The sequence below is a fragment of the Schistocerca nitens genome, chromosome 2 (genome assembly GCF_023898315.1).
Source record: "Schistocerca nitens isolate TAMUIC-IGC-003100 chromosome 2, iqSchNite1.1, whole genome shotgun sequence".
Taxonomy (NCBI): Eukaryota; Metazoa; Arthropoda; class Insecta; order Orthoptera; family Acrididae; genus Schistocerca; species Schistocerca nitens.
The window spans coordinates 724,530,954-724,548,447 of NC_064615.1; the positions used below are offsets into that span (position 1 = coordinate 724,530,954).

The window sequence follows — 17,494 nt, forward strand, 5'->3', positions numbered from 1 at the left end:
CATCTATGTGTTAATACTAGGAACTAAATCTGTCATAAAAAGATTAATGTGTTAAGAGAAAGGCAAGAAAGTGTCATCTACACCCCACAAGCCACATATGGTGTGTGTGACAGAGGGTACAACATGGATAAGAATGCAGTATTAATTTACTTTGTCGGGTCTCGGATATGTAGAAGCAGAGTTCATTTGAGAGAGCAAAATTCGTAGCCAAATTTTATTTAAACATTCATAAAACTGAGAAATTAAATGCATAGCTTGGTGGATCTGTAATTAAATTATGTAATTCCTTGAGAAGAATATTGTAAAATTTCTGATTTTTGTGGTGTGTTGCTGATACTAAATCACAGAAGAATGAAAATTAGTTTCTGATTGCATCCTCCGGCTAGTATTTATTGTTGTTGTTATTATTATTATTATTTCTTTACTTTCTCAGACCTTAAGTCTGGTTAAGAATGGAAAGTGACGCGGACCTTGATCAAGCGTCACTTCCTATTAACTGTACGGTATGTGTTATATTGCATTTAGGAACTTTCGGGTAATTGAACATGTATCAATAATTACTGATTTCTGTAGTTGTATATATACGTTTGGATGTAGCTCTATTGCATTGATGTACTGGTGGATATTGTGTGGTATGACTCCTGTAGTTGATAGTATAATTGGTATGATGTCAACTTTATCCTGATGCCACATGTCTTTGACTTCCCCAGCCAGTTGGATGTATTTTTCAATTTTTTCTCCTGTTTTCTTTTGTATATTTGTTGTATTGGGTATGGATATTTCGATTAGTTGTGTTAATTTCTTCTTTTTATTGGTGAGTATGATGTCAGGTTTGTTATGTGGCGTTGTTTTATCTGTTATAATGGTTCTGTTCCAGTATAATTTGTATTCATCATTCTCCAGTACATTTTGTGGTGCATACTTGTATGTAGGAACTTGTTGTTTTAAAAGTTTATGTTGTAAGGCAAGCTGTTGATGTATTATTTTTGCGACATTGTCATGTCTTCTGGGGTATTCTGTATTTGCTAGTATTGTACATCCGCTTGTGATGTGATCTACTGTTTCTATTTGTTGTTTACAAAGTCTGCATTTATCTGTTGTGGTATTGGGATCTTTAATAATATGCTTGCTGTAATACCTGGTGTTTATTGTTTGATCCTGTATTGCAATCATGAATCCTTCTGTCTCACTGTATATATTGCCTTTTCTTAGCCATGTGTTGGATGCGTCTTGATCGATGTGTGGCTGTGTTAGATGATACGGGTGCTTGCCATGAAGTGTTTTCTTTTTCCAATTTACTTTCTTCGTATCTGTTGATGTTATGTGGTCTAACGGGTTGTAGAGGTGGTTATGAAATTGTAGTGGTGTAGCCGATGTATTTATATGAGTGATTGCTTTGTGTATTTTGCTAGTTTCTGCTCGTTCTATAAAGAATTTTCTTAAATTGTCTACCTGTCCATAATGTAGGTTTTTTATATCGATAAATCCCCTTCCTCCTTCCTTTCTGCTTAATGTGAATCTTTCTGTTGCTGAATGTATGTGATGTATTCTATATTTATGGCATTGTGATCGTGTAAGTGTATTGAGTGCTTCTAGGTCTGTGTTACTCCATTTCACTACTCCAAATGAGTAGGTCAATATTGGTATGGCATAAGTATTTATAGCTTTGGTCTTGTTTCTTGCTGTCAAATCTGTTTTCAGTATTTTTGTTAGTCTTTGTCTATATTTTTCTTTTAGTTCTTCTTTAATATTTGTATTATCTATTCCTATTTTTTGTCTGTATCCTAGATATTTATAGGCATCCGTTTTTTCCATCGCTTCTATGCAGTCGCTGTGGTTATCCAATATGTAATCTTCTTGTTTAGTGTGTTTTCCCTTGACTATGCTATTTTTCTTACATTTGTCTGTTCCAAACGCCATACTTATATCATTGCTGAATACTTCTGTTATCTTTAGTAATTGGTTGAGTTGTTGATTTGTTGCTGCCAGTAGTTTTAGATCATCCATGTATAGCAAATGTGTGATTTTGTGTGGGTATGTTCCAGTAATATTGTATCCATAATTTGTATTATTTAGCATGTTGGATAGTGGGTTCAGAGCAAGGCAGAACCAGAAAGGACTTAATGAGTCTCCTTGGTATATTCCACGCTTAATCTGTATTGGCTGTGATGTGATATTATCTGAATTTGTTTGGATATTAAGTGTGGTTTTCCAGTTTTTCATTACTATGTTTAGGAACTGTATCAATTTAGGATCTACTTTGTATATTTCCAATATTTGTAGTAACCATGAGTGGGGTACACTATCAAAAGCTTTTTGGTAATCAATGTACGCGTAGTGTAGAGACCTTTGTTTAGTTTTAGCTTGATATGTCACCTCTGCATCTATTATCAGATGCTCTTTACATCCTCGCGCTCCTTTGCAGCAGCCTTTTTGTTCTTCATTTATAATTTTGTTCTGTGTTGTATGTGTCCATAATTTCTGTGTAATGACTGAAGTTAATATTTTGTAGATTGTTGGTAGGCATGTTATGGGGCGATATTTAGCTGGGTTTGCTGTGTCTGCTTGATCTTTAGGTTTCAGATAAGTTATTCCATGTGTAAGTGTATCAGGGAATATGTATGGGTCTGCAATGTAACTGTTAAATAATTTAGTTAGATGTGAATGTGTTGAGGTGAACTTCTTTAGCCAGAAATTTGCTATTTTATCATTTCCAGGGGCTTTCCAATTGTGCGTAGAATTAATTGCTCGGGTGACTTCATGTTGCAAAATTATCACTTCAGGCATTTGTGGTATCATCTTGTATGTATCTGTTTCTGCTTGTATCCACCGTGCATGCCTGTTATGTTGTACCGGGTTTGACCATATGCTGCTCCAGAAGTGTTCCATGTCTCTTATGTTTGGTGGATTGTCTATTTTTTTGTGTGTGTTATCTATTGTTTGGTAAAATTTCTTTTGGTTTGTGTTGAATGTTTGGTTTTGTTTCCTTCTATTTTCACTTTTTTTGTATCTTCTAAGTCGTTTCGCCAAAGCTTGTAATTTTTGCTTCTTTTCATCTAATTGCTCTATTGCTTCTTGTTGTGAGATTTTACCTAACCTTTTTCGTTTTTTGTCTGATATTTCATTTCTTATAAATTGTGTTAACTGTCCGATGTCTTTTCTCAGTTTTTCTATTCTGATCTGTAGCCTGTGTTGCCATGCTGGTTTTGTGGGTTTCTTCTGTGTGTTGGTTGGTTCTGATATCTGCCTAGTGTGTATATTTAGTGTAGTGAGTGCTCCTACATAAACCAGTAGTTGTAACTCTTCCATAGTTGTGTATTCATTTATTTTGTTGTGTATGATTGTGTTGATAGTTTTTATTGTTGTTTCGACTTGTGGGCTATTTGGTGGTCTATGCAAGAATGGTCTAATGTCTGTATTTGTGTCTTTGTATTCTATATATGTCAACTGAAATTTTTCTTCTATATCTAACATGTGTGTCACTTCGTGTTCTATTTGTGCTTGTGCTGGTGGCTGTCTTAAAATTTCATTTTCCTCTGATTGTTTAATTGATGCGTGTTGTTCTTTGTTTGTTTGCTCTGAGATGTTTGAGTCCATTACTGTATTTTCTTCTTCTTCTAATTGCACATTATTTTGTTCCAGTATTTGTTGTACTTGTTGTTTGATGTTTTCTAATTCTGACTGGGGTATCCTGTTATTTTTTATTATTACACGAATCTGATCAGCTAGACGTTGTTCTGTTAAAATTTTTAATTCTGGGTATCTGGTAATAAATGTTGTGTATACTTGTGATCTGTATCCAGTTGTGTTGGTTCCTAGGTTTGTTGCTTGGTAATAACAGAACATGAGGTGTCGATTAACTTCATCTAACCATCTCATCCTCTGTCTTTGTTTTCCTTCTAGGGTGGTTGCAGGAAGCATATCCTGCAAAACACCTCTATTTGGATTTAAATCATTTTCCAGTTGGCTAGCAGTGTCATTACCATTGTGGGCAGGCATAGGGTTCAAGCGCCGTCCCCGACCATGACGGCGCTTGTCCGAGGCTTCTTTAGTTCTGTCCTGAACCAAGTAATCACACTAAAAGGGGGGTTAGCCCTATTAGTGGTTTGTTCTTTTCGTCGCCTTATTATTATTATTATTATTATTATTAGAAGATATGTTTTTGGGTGTATTACAGATCTGATGAACCCATTTTAATGCCCAAAGCTAGTTTACCCGTAATCATATCATTTGTGACTCAAACAAAGAGACAGTTTCTGTTGATTTTTTGGATGATTCTCATGAGTAGAATTGACCTGCCTTTCTCTTAGTGGCTATGATAATGACAGTATAACTGAGGAATATGGAAGTTATAGACAGCAGCACAGTATTTTGGATTATAGGAGATCAGCACTGTTCATTCGTTAAGCTACAATGTGTGCAATTTTTTCAACTGACAGTCATTAACACTGTAACATCTAGTTCTTCTACTTCTATCAGTATAATTTCCCATAGTGTTACCATTACAGTATTACATGGTGTTTTGCAGGAGTGCATCCAGAATAGTATCGAGCATATTATTTCTAGAGAGCAACAGAAGAAACATGAGATGCACGAAAGGCTGAATTCTTTATTGCATGAAGCTGACAAACTAAGTAAGGTAAGAAAGATAATATGCTGTAGGTGATATCATGTTATTGTACAAAAGTTTAATATTTGTTGTCAATGAGAAGATTCAATCAGGGTCATTTTAACTGAAGAGCAAAAATGAAACTTTTCTCCAGGGTGTTTCTGCTGAGGTTAAAGTAGCTCAGAGTACAATTTATTATAATTCTGTATGATTTTTATGAAAGAAAGAATATGAATATATTTTACATCAAATAAATTCTGTGTTTTGTAGGAATGCTCAAAGGCTCGTCTTAACAGTATTTTTCATAGTGACATATTTTACAAAGGTGGTAGGAAGACTCCAGGATGTGATTGAATCACAGTTTGTTGCAGGCAGATATTGAGTACTGGAAAGTTTAGGACTTATGTTCACCATGAGGCTAATTTTCCACTTGTGTTATAGTGTAAGTATCTCTGTCCTGGCTGAGTTCAAGTCTGGCAAATGGGATTTTCTGAACCCCATATCCAATAGGCACTTACTGCTTTCTGTTACCGTAAGTTCCGAGTACTTTCAGTGGTGAAATTTTGGGCATATCAAAGAGTAGGGATCATGGATAGTGAAAATATGTAGGTATCTGTAAAAAATATAATAAAAATCTCAGAGAGCTGTTCTCATCACAAGTGGACGACTTTGGAGATGAAACAGTAATGAATGAGTAACCTCTGGGGCTCCTGCCCTATCCCATTTTGTATTCTGATTACCCAGACATGTGGTACTCTGCCTAACTGCTCATTATTATAGTTTCTAGGAATGAGATTTCCAGTGTTCTAGCCCGCATCTTGTGGTCGTGCGGTAGCGTTCTCGCTTCCCGCGCCCGGGTTCCCGGGTTCGATTCCTGGCGGGGTCAGGGATTTTCTCTGCCTCGTGATGGCTGGGTGTTGTGTGATGTCCTTAGGTTAGTTAGGTTTAAGTAGTTCTAAGTTCTAGGGGACTGATGACCATAGATGTTAAGTCCCATAGTGCTCAGAGCCATTTGAACCAGTATTCTACCACTTCCACAGGCTTAGGTTGATCGTAAAGGAATAGAGAGACCCAACCAATGAAGTAAAACTTGTAACAAATGAGTACAGTATGATTATGTAAAGTCCTTAGATGAATATAAAAAATGTAAAGAATAAAGGTAACAATGCTTGTCCTTATGTGGCTCAGCAAACAACACATTTTCTGAAGCATTTGAAGTGGAGGTGCCATGAGCCACCATACAGTCTTGATCTCATCAATGTCCTTCTTGATTTACACTACAGAATTCCTGACCAGTTAACATTTATGCAGCAAGTATAAGGTACAGATAAATGTCAAAGTGGTTGGAAACCCACGTGGAAGATTCAGATGAACACACACATAATCTTACGTTTGAATTCAACTCGCCCAGTCAAACTATTCAATGTACAAATATGGAATTGGCATCAGTGTGTTCTGGAAGAGTTGCATTATGTTTCGATTATAGCTTTATGTGTGACATCAGATTATTAAAACAGTTACTGTCAGTTTACAAAAATGCATTTTCTGATGATCTTACTGAAGTTTTGGCACGCAGGAAACACTTAAAAAAGGTTAGGTGAACACATGCGACTGAAATCTTCAGAATGCATCACATTTTCATCTACTCCAAACTGGAACTCAGTCAGAACTTTCTAAAATGAGATATTTTAGATTAAATGTGAGGCACAATTGTCTGAGCTCGTATCAAGTACTTAAGCAGATCACCCAAGAGGTTTCATTATGAGAATTAGATTGATAGATTTGTAGTTAACAAGCTATTAATTTTTCTAATCTGCCTGGTTATATGAGAGAGAGAGAGATTTAAGAGAGATTTATGCGTCAAAAAAATGTAACTTAAATAGGCCAACTGGTATTAGGGCAAGGAACAAAAACGATACAAAAAAAAAAAGAAAACAGTATCTTAGTATTACAGTAATTTTTATTTTATGTTCTACAGACTGAACTTGTGAAGTGAACTTCATTTGGAATTAGTTACCGATAAGGCCATCTTATTAATATTCAAAACTGGTGTAATGTCTTACCCCTCATAACCTGAATTTTGAAGCTAAACACTTCACCATAATCATGTATTGCCTTGCACATTGACAGTAGGAAAGCCCTTTCAATTAATATATTGGTCTCCATGTAGAGCAGGTTTTATGACTGGTATGCGTGTGCAATCAAGGGCCCACACTGCATGTGGAAACTGATACTTTGAACGGCACGTACCTTTTACTGCTTCTTGTTGTAAGTTTCTGGGAAATTGAGTCCACAAAGGTGCTTTTTGGATAACACGAAGAAGAACATCTGAAAATGTCAGTGACACAGCAGTCTGGTGTATGCATGAGTTTTCTTTTACAATTTCTCTCTTCAGCATTTCTTTGGGCTACATGTATATTTTTTCGCCTTACAAGCAACATGGATTCTCCCATTTTTAATGAAAGAAAACTCAGTAAAATTTAACTTGAAGTTTTGTTCATACAAAATTGTAGAATGTTCTCTGTGTGGAGCAACTTACCACACCCTCTCACTCAAGCTGAGAACATTCTCACGTGAAGTAAGTGGTGTGTTCAAAAAGTAAGGTGGCTTTATATTTTTATGAAAAAATATTTATTTATTCATCAATATTCATGTTGTCCCCTTCGAAGTAATCCCCCCTAGGATACAATACAATTTCGCCAACGCTTCTTCCAATCCTCGAAGCACTTCTCATAAGCATATTTTGGTACAGCCTTGAGTACTTTCAGTGGTGCAGTTTTTATTTCCTCAGTCACTGAAAATCTTCATCCTTTCATAGGTGTCTTCAGTTTTGGGAACAGGAAAAATTCACAGGGGGGCCAAATCTGGTGAATATGGTGACTGGGGCGTGGTTGTTGTGTTGTTTTTGGCCAAAACATCTCACAAGCAATGAGAAATAAGCAGATGCATTGTTGTGATGCAAAAGCCATGAATTATTTTTCCATAATTCTGGACTTTTTTGCATATTGCTTCTCGCAAACGGCGCATAACATTAAGATAATACTCCTTATTGACCGTACTACCTTGAAGCAAAAATTCATGATGCACTACCCCCCGATAATTAAACAGTTAGCAAAACTTTGACATTTGTTCGAATGTGGCGTGCTTTTTCAGTCTTGGCTCTCTGGGATGCTTCCATTGAGACAATTGGGCTTTGGTTTCAATGTCATAACTTTAAACCCATGTTTCATCAACAGTCACGACCCTTTTGAGCAAATCAGCAATGTCATTGACTTCATTCAAGTGCTCCTGAGCGATGCTCATGCGACGGTTCTTCTGATCAAAATTGAGAAGTTTCGGAACAAACTTCGCTGACACATGTCTCATGTTCAAAATATCTGAAAAAAATGCATGACACAAGCCAACTGATATGCCAACATCCTCACCAACTTCTATTACAGTAATTTGATGATTTTTCAAAACAATTTTCTTCATGTCTTTGACATTATCATCTGGATATGCTGTGGCGTCCAGAGTGAGGTTCGTCATTGGCATCTTCTCGGCCATCTTGGAAGAGCTTTTACCAATTCTAAACTTTTTTTTACTTAGAGCAGACTTACCTAATGCCACTGTCAACATTTAATGTGTTTTAGAGCACTTCATTCCATTTTCACATAAAATTTGATGCAAATTCGTTGCTCAATTTTTTATAATAATCAAAAATCGCCAAGCACACTAAAACAATCTAACCTTTTTATCTGTCAAAAACAAACGAAGTATGCTGTACACTTGAAACTGTGAACATACGTTCGGGACATGTTTACCAATACCACAAAAAAAGATCAATAATCGAATGTACGTTGCCAGCACAATTTGGAAAGTCACCTTACTTTTAGAACAGCCCTCATATATTCTGACTCTTTATTCAGGCCAACCAAGAAGGTTCTCCAAATTTCCAATAATAAAGTACATTTTCCATTTTTATTCATACGACCCAGTGCCTCTTGAAACACCAAGCATGTCGGCAACTTCGGTTACTGAAGTACCCATCATACGAGCAACAACACTTTGCTCATGTTTGAATTCACTTAGCTCCGACAAATGCACTCACAATTACGCAGGACACTTGCAACGTACATTGAGGACATTGTACAGGTATCATTTGTTGTCACATTCAACAGTGCAACCTCCAGGCTTGGCTAGCATCTGCATTTAATTTGAAGCACCGATTTCTCATGATTTGTTTTTATATTTTTGTCTAACCCATGTAGATGAGTTCGATGTTCCAGTAGATTATGAAATGGGCTCTAAGGGAAATGTGTTCAGGGTTAGGTAATCTTTTAAATGGGAGCATATTTTGTAAACTGATGGTGATGAGTCTTTTTTTATGCTTTTGGCAGTGAGAGACATGTGGACGGAATTACTATTACTAATAAGGTTGTCAGCAACCTTAATTGTTAATTTTGGTGTACTGTGTGGGTACTTGGCCTTCCACCTGGAATAATAAATGTGGTAAATTGATTGTGTATGTTTGAATTGGAAGTGGAGATGGGGTTAGAAACCTCTCTAAAAAAGTGATGGACTCAGTGAGGTGATCAGGAGTGTGATGGAATGAGATTTGGATGCCTCCATCTCATGGGGATGTGTTGTGACTCGCAACAGAAATAATTGTGCTGCATGTCAGTCAACTGATACTCCATTCGGAAGAATTTTAGGGTAACATGACTTTGGGAATCTGCAATACTCCATTGAGCAATAATTGAAGACTGGGTATGTTACCAAATTATACCTTTATATTTCACATATTAAGTACACAACAAAACATCATTACATTCTTGTTTATTTACCCAACAAGAACTGAAATGCCCAATAGCTGTTGAAAACAAAGTGGAAACAATCATTCATCCTGTCATCCTGGGTTTATTTTCATTGGAGTTTGAGAGCTTCAATAAAATGTATGCCTTCTGTGAGCATTTATTACTGCCTGATACTAATGCAGTGGCTCCTTATAAGTCTGGAAGTCACCTTGTGGTATCCATTCAAATTCTTCAGTAAGAGTTCTTAGAGAGTCTGTGGTGGAACAGAACGACCATGAACACATTTGTCAAGTGTGCCCTGCAAGTGCTTGATGGATTCTAGATTGGGAACCACCACCGACCGTTCCATTACTTCAGTGTTCAGGCTTCAGAAGACATCCTTGGTAACACCTGCCACGTAGCCCTTGGCATTATTGTGCATGAGAAAAAATTCATTGCCAGCACCATGTGCAGCAGCCACCACATGTCCAACCTATATTTCAGTGTACTGCCTGGCAGTAAGGGGACTATGTACAATAACAAGATCTGTAGGGCTATTGACACTGATGCTTCCCCACACTATCAGATTACTTTGCCCGAATCTGTTGATGTCCTCAACATCTGACAGGTATTGCACCCCATGGCATCTCCACAAGTGAACACAACCATCACCTTGTGTCAGAAGAAATATGAACTCTTATTGAATAATATGTTTTGCCAATGACAAAGTTGCCAGTTGACATGGGAATGGCAGAACTGAATGTGAGCTGTGACATGTTGTTGTGTCAAGTAGAGTACTTAAACAGGATGACTGGTTCATAAGATTCTTTCTCGTAACCTTTTTCTTACATTCTGATTGGGGACAATGACTCCAGTGGCCCCTCTGACATGGTCTTGCAGTGCTCTGGCAGTAGCTGTATAATGCCGCAACACAGGTGGCCGAATAGTGGTCTTCATGTGTGGTTGTAATGCGTCAGTGACCTTGTCCAACTTGCCTTGTGTACTGGCCTGCATCCTTGTAGCATGCCACCAACTTATGGTTGGCAGATGGAAATACATTGGCATCTGCAGCAACACGATAGAAAGTTCATCTTCCTTGGATCAAACAGACAGCTCTTGCAACTTGCACTGCATTAAAATGTTGCATTGCATGTGCTTGGCTGAATACGATGTACACAGATGACAACTGCCATCTGTGTACCTCAGTAGGGAACACCAGTACTCACTTTCTTCTGCAGGGTCACCTGATACTGTAATGCATAACACAGCCAATAGAAGGCAAATGATTTTATTTGTTGAATGCATTGAAAGCGAAGATCTCGAGCTATGCAGTAGGATCACAGGCGCTATCTGTATCAAAATAGATATAACATACTGGACATTGATATATGTGCTCCGCAAATTCTTTTGAGCAGTGTATTTTATAGTCCAAGTTTAATACAAATGTCACAAGGATAGTGCAGAATCCCAAAGACAAAACCACAAGAATAATTCAGCGTTACAGCAAATGGTTTCCCATGTAGAGAATGGTAAGTGCACAGTACTGCCAACGAAGACAAAAAGGCCAGAGTGGCCTGCAACAGCCATATAAATAGATGGCCATAATGAAATCTGGTGCAGGTGGCACTAGGGGAGTACCTGCAGGGCAAATTTGCAGTGGTCTCTCTTTCTAGTGGCTGAGGCGCACAGTAGTGGGTGGCAGAAAAAGCAGACGAGTCATAACTGTGACTGGTCGGTGGCAATGGCATCAATGGTTTTTGATGTCCGCCTAAGGGGGTGGTAGCCCAGTGGGTTACGATGCCCCTTCCTCCATATGAGGACAAAGAACAGTGCTGTGTCTTGTAGCCCAGCACCCGGCAGGATGCCAAGAAGTGTGCTGGATGAGAGCTATGTCCGTGGGAGCTTTAGAGGGGTATACATGCTTGACCAGGTTCCAATTGGCACATGGCATGTGGTGGTGGTGCCTAGGGATGCAGCAACATGGAGGGGGGTACCGTGGTGCCTATCATATGGTATCCAATGATGTGGAAGTCGTTCATGGCTTGCTGGGCCTCATTGTCTAAATGGAAACAAAAGGCCTTGTCCTGACTGGACGCCGGATTTGGGTCATTGGGAGGCACACCAAGGCATCAGTGTGTGCGTGCTGAGTAGTGTTTCGGAAATGTAACTCATAGTTGTATCTACTGAGAAACAGAACATCACTGAAGCTGATGGGCTGTTTGATTAAGCTGCTCAGCAGCTGGGCTGAAGAGCGATATCGAGGGCTAATGATCAGTCAGTAAGTGGAACTTGGCTCCTTAGAGAAAAATTTTGAACTTTCTTAATGCTTAAATGATCTCGAGCACTTCCTTTTCAATCTGGAACTACTACTTCTGGGCAGTGGTCATTATTTTTGAAGCACGAGCAATTGGTTCTTCAGGGCCATAGGTATTACTGTGCTCTAATATTGTGCTCAAGTGCCCTTCAGATGTGTTGGCAACTATTACTGGTAATAGTTGCCAACACATCCAGCATACTTCTGTAACTAGAAAGTGGCGAGGCATGTTGTGCAGAGTAAGTCCTATTTGAAGGTATGGAATGCCCAATCACAATCCATCAACCAAGAGAAAGAGAGTCCTTTCTTCCAAAGATTGTACAGTAGATGTGCAGTCACTACAGTGCCAGGAATAAATTTACTATAATACGTGATTTTCCCAGGGAAAGATTGTACTTCTTGTAGTTTGAGGAGCTGGGGAGTTCTGTGACCATTTCCACGTGCTTTTTCGTAGTCTGAAATCTATCTTGAGAGATGATACGACTGAGGTTTTCCAATGACAGTTGAAAGAACAGGGATTCGTCAAGATTACACGAGACAGGACGCCTGTAGTGTGTGGAACAGTTTTTGAACGTCAGTCGCTACAGAGTCTTAGGTTTGTGTTGCACATTGCAAGCATAGTGCAAAATTTATTCAGGGCCAGCATTGTGGTTTGAAAGTCTGTTGTGATTACATTAGTAGCCATTTTTGAGGGGAGTACCATAATGAGGAGGCTAGAAATATGGAAGCAAGGCATCTGTCTTTGTTGCATTGTGCACAACTTTCTGGGCAGTCATCCCCAGAATGCTTCCGAAAGCAGTCTGAGCACAGCGGGAGTGCTCCAGTTGAGTGGCTGAGAGTATGTCCTCGTTCGTAGGGCTGAGCCAGTGTTTCCTTTTGATGATAGCTACTTCCTCTTTGTCGGCTAAGCTGAATGCTTTACATGGGTTGAAGAAAGGGATGGCCTCCATGTCTGCCCAAGATTCTAAATGGCAGCTGGCTGCCTGGGATACTTGAATCATTGAGCCAATTTCAATACTTCCTCCAATGTAGGGTTGTACTTCATTGTCAGAGTTTGGCACGGTATGACTGGTTGGGCTGTTTGCGACATTGATAGAATTCCACTTAAGATGATAATACAAGTGAAAGAAGGCATATAAAAGAAAATACATTTGATCAAAATCAAGTTAGGCCGGTTTGATAAAAGGAGCGAGCTTGCTTTAGCAGCCGATATGTTCAGGATGGAACCCAAGGCGAAAAGAGGGATTTAATAGTTGCAGGGTCTCTTATCTTAAATGTGCCAAAATGCTGCCTGAGTTGCATTTCAGTATGGTGGAAATGGCAAAGGATGTATAGCTGCCACATTTTAAAGCAATTTGGATTGGTTTGTGAAGGTGGTCAAGTGTGAGTGTGTGTGTGTGTGTGTGTGTGTGTGTGTGTGTGTGTGTGTGTGTGCGCGCGCGCGCATGCGTGTGCGGGCACAGATTTGAAACTTGTTTTGTTACCTGTCAGACATTTTATGTTACTGAGCAAATGATCAAAAATTTTTGTTCCTGCATGTTGAACTCTCTTCTTAGCCACTGACAGCTTTACAAAGGGCAATAAATGTCATTTTTCCCTCTAGTGTTGTAGGTATGGAAGTCACTGTTCCTCTCAAATTGGGATGGATTATTTATTAGTAATTTCATTAGCAGATGTATGTATTGCAACGGTGCAGTTAAAATTGCCTAGCTCCGTGAAGAGGACACTAGGTCTGTGGATGAACACCACATATTATTCTTACTGCTTGCTTTTGTGCAGTGAGTGCTTTCTTTCCAAGTGATGAGCTACCCCAGAAATTTGTTTGGTACAACATAATTGAGTGCAAATATGCAACAGGTGCCAGGAGATTAATATGTTTGTTTCCAAGATCAGTAATTGTACGAAGAGCAAAAGTAGCTGAACTTAAAATTGTTTGAGAAGCTTGTAACGTTTCTTCCAGTTCAAGTTTTCATTACTATGCGCACCCAAAAATTTGGAACATTTGTTGTACAGTACTGAGTGTAGTACATTTTTCTTTTTCTTTTTTTTTTCGAAATTTAGGGAGAGTCCATTTTTTGGAGAACCACTTCATAATTCTTTGGAAAATATCATTTACCAAGTTGCTCTCTATCTGAAGGGAATTATGATAACACTAGTATTGTCTGCAAAAAGTACCAATTTTGCTTTTTGAATGTTAAGTGAAAGGTCATTCTCATACACAAGGAAGAGAAGTGGACCCGAAATTGAGCCCTGCAGGATTCCTGCTCTGCTGCTGGATCGACTCTGATTTGTCCTTTCCATTTCCATGTCTTGTTCTTGGATCTTACAGGCATATAATGAATCAATAGTAAATGCCTTTCATTGATACTACGGCATAATTCTGACTGCATATTTATTTTACACTAATAAAGTTTAAATTCAAAATTCTCTCTCCAAACTTTCCACTGATTAGAGATCAGCATTCCTATAGTTTAGCATTAAGATGTGAGAGAAAATTTCATTAACTTGTAAGCCAACGAAACTCCTGATTTGTCGACCAGCCCATCAAAAAATAGAACTGATGGTAGTGTTGCCAATGTAACTCGTGTATAAGTAAAAAATATACATTCTGCCCTTGATACTCTTCAGTTTAGTATTTGGGCTGGCTTCTAAGTATTACATATGTATTTTATGTACAAAGTACAGTTAGAAGTTATAAATAATTTAAAGTAGTTTTCATCCAGAGATAGTAGTTAATTTTGTATTAACTGTGATATTATACGTAGAATTTTCAACATTTGTGTTGAGAGTATTGTCTTGTAATTGTAAATAGTTAAAAAATGGTGGTTGTTACCATTTGCCTGATTTTTTAAAAAGAAAAGTGGTCTTTATTAATAGTGCTGCTCATCAGTTTCTCACTCAGCAGACATGTACACAAACTTCAAATTTTGATACTATGTAAGTTTAGCAAGCATCAAATCATATTATTTTAATTTCTGCAGGAACTTGAAGTTCATTTTTATCCTGCATTATATGATACGCTGCCTTTATGTGAGGCTCTTACTGAGGTAGAGTGTGAAACAAGAAAACTTCAGGAGAAGAAGTGTGTGCTCATGAAAGAAATATTGGAGATTTCAAAGCAGGTGACAGTGTCTCTTTATTCTCTAGAGTGTAATAATTAACACAGCTTACATTCTGATGCAATTCATTTCAGTAATGAGTGTTTGATTTTTGCTTCAGTGTTCCCAAATTTTGAATATTTTCTTGTATTTTTAGACATTAAACTTCACACATCATTGAATATTATAGAAAATGTCACTTTGCTGTAAAACTTTTTCATTTAGGAGGCAGAACTGTGTTCAAGTCTTGGAGAAGCTACAGAGATTAAAGTAGAGGATGCTCTACCAACAAGGGATGAGATAGCCATTTTCAATCAAAGACTTCGAGATCTGCAGTCACGAAAGGTACTATAGAACATACTGGCTTCATACATTATTCTTTAATTGAAATATTTATCAAGATACTGCAATTTTCTTCACTAAGTACTGCATTTAAATTTTAGTCAAAGTGCACTGATCTGTTGTGAAATTATAGTACAGCTGTAACACAATGCCTGTGGACAGCTAAGAGACACCAATTGTCCAAAAATTTGATTTATATAACACAATGTTTTGGGACAACATCATAACATTATCAAGTTCTTAAATTAATATACCACTAAGCACAGTCAAAAAATAATAAGCAAGCAGCAAGAATGCACTGTCAAATATATTTTATCCTCATCTCATGTTTGACACTGCATTCTTGCTGCTTGCTAATTATTTTTGACAGTGTCCAACGATGTATTAATTTTAACACTTGTTAATGGAATCACGTTGTTCTAAAACATGCTGTGTTAAACAAATTGTACATTTGGACAACAGGTGCATCTTACTTCACACTAAAAGCTCAATAACAATAAATTTAAGATTCGCAAATTAGTTGGGCTGTTGTCAATCACTATCTCCTTGCTTATATTCTCTCTCTCTTTTCATTTTATTTTGTTCCAAAGTTAATAAAGGACTTTCTTCATTAAATGTTGATGAAATGATTGAAGTGCCAACTCCAGAATAGATACTTCATTGCACTAAAGAATTCAATCCAGTGAGACTTGTTCATGAAACTTCTCGATATCATCCAATGTCACTTCATTACATTTCTCAGTAACAAGAGCTTTTGCTTTTTGGCGGCTGTTGGTCAGCTTTCTGGACTATCTATTACAATTGGCACCTCTGCCTACCTTGTATAAATGATTTCGGCTTTTCCTATTCCATCAATCCCTAACCCTCACAATTATGGTTCTTTGCAATCACACACTGAACTATGACTGTAAATAATTTTCCTCTACTCCTTTTGCAAAATCTTTTTATCCTGATGCAGTAATGTTGTGTATGCCAGTTATGAGACAGTGTCGGCCTTTGACAGCTAGAAAGGAGAGGGTGTGTGTGTGTGTGTGTGTGTGTGTGTGTGTGTGTGGCAGGGGAGGGGGGGGGGGCTTTTATTCCCGCTAGCATCCGAAAAAATAACCTCAATCATTTAACGACTGAGCAAAGAATATACTACTCCCATCCAACTCCTCAACAATCTGTTATAGTTTGGAGGCCCTGCCTTGATAACCTAATCTGGCTTCTACTTTTCCAGAAACTTTTCACTTCAAATAAAAAATACTTTCCCTGAACACCCCCTTCAGGCTTCCAACACTGTTGTCAACCTATCTTCTGAAAAACTGAGTTCTGCAGAATTCTCAGTTCTCTGAAAAGCTTCGTTTTTTATCTCCAAACTTAGTTTCAACCTTGCTGGGCTAATAAAGGGCCTTCCTTCCTTTACTCATTCCACTGAGTTTGGGTGGATTGGGCTTCAAACTGCCATCAGTCCAAATTTAAGTTTTCCCTAAATTCCATAAGTTGTTCAAGATGAATCGTTTGTTTGAAAAGGACATGGCCATTTTCCTCCCCTAATCAGAGTTTGTGCGCGTACTTTAGTGATTTTGTAGTTATTGACACATTAAACGAAAATTTTTGCTTATTCCTTTTTACTTGCTTCCCTGTAATGGAAACATGTCTTAGACACCTACCCCATTGTTACCCCACTGAACGCAGCATACCAAAAACTGAATAGAACAATGTCTCAAACAGTTATAACTTCGTGACAGTACTATCTACAACCCTTAAAAATACAGTTCCATCCCAAAAACCGAATATGACCTCCATAAGTACCGAGCAAGGTAGAGCAGTGGTTAACACACTGGACTCGCATTTGGGAGAATGATGATTCAAATCCGCGTCCGTCCATCCCGATTTAGGTTTTCTGTGATTTCCCTAAATCGCTCCAGGAAAATGCCAGGATGGTTCCTTTGAAGGGGCATGGACGACTTCCTTCCCCATCTTTCCCTAATCCAATGGGACCAATGGCCTCCTGTTTGGTCCTCTCCCCTAATTCACCAAACCAACCTCCATAGGTCCATCCCAAAACCTGTCACCTGAATGCATATCCCTCTTCTTCATTGGTAGCTCCTGGCTAATACAACTGGGGGCTTTGTAAGTGAATGCAAAATCATTTGTTTAAATGAAAATAATTAATAAACAGGCCTCAGACAACATAAATAGCATCTGAAGCAATTGAGTCGGTAACATTTTCATTGAAATTCGGTTTTTTATGATGATGTCCTTTCCTATGCAAAGCATGGCAGTTGCATTAAACATAGTTTCAGGCATTGTTCTTTGTTAAAAATGTCATGATACCCTTTAAAGTTGGGGAGCTTGTCTCAATCACAGCAGC

General features: G+C 38.1%; 1 protein-coding gene across 2 annotated transcripts in view; it reads left to right on the forward strand.

Annotated features, from left to right (window-relative positions):
* The window catches only part of LOC126236917 (protein regulator of cytokinesis 1-like), a 231,708-nt gene that overhangs the window by 64,820 nt on the left and 149,394 nt on the right, over nucleotides 1-17,494 (forward strand). For both annotated transcript variants that reach the window (XM_049946571.1, XM_049946572.1), the window contains exons 3-5: nucleotides 4,529-4,639; nucleotides 14,680-14,820; nucleotides 15,022-15,141. In XM_049946571.1, the coding sequence (XP_049802528.1) occupies nucleotides 4,529-4,639; nucleotides 14,680-14,820; nucleotides 15,022-15,141 (372 nt within the window). The remainder of the gene's footprint in view (nucleotides 1-4,528; nucleotides 4,640-14,679; nucleotides 14,821-15,021; nucleotides 15,142-17,494) is intronic.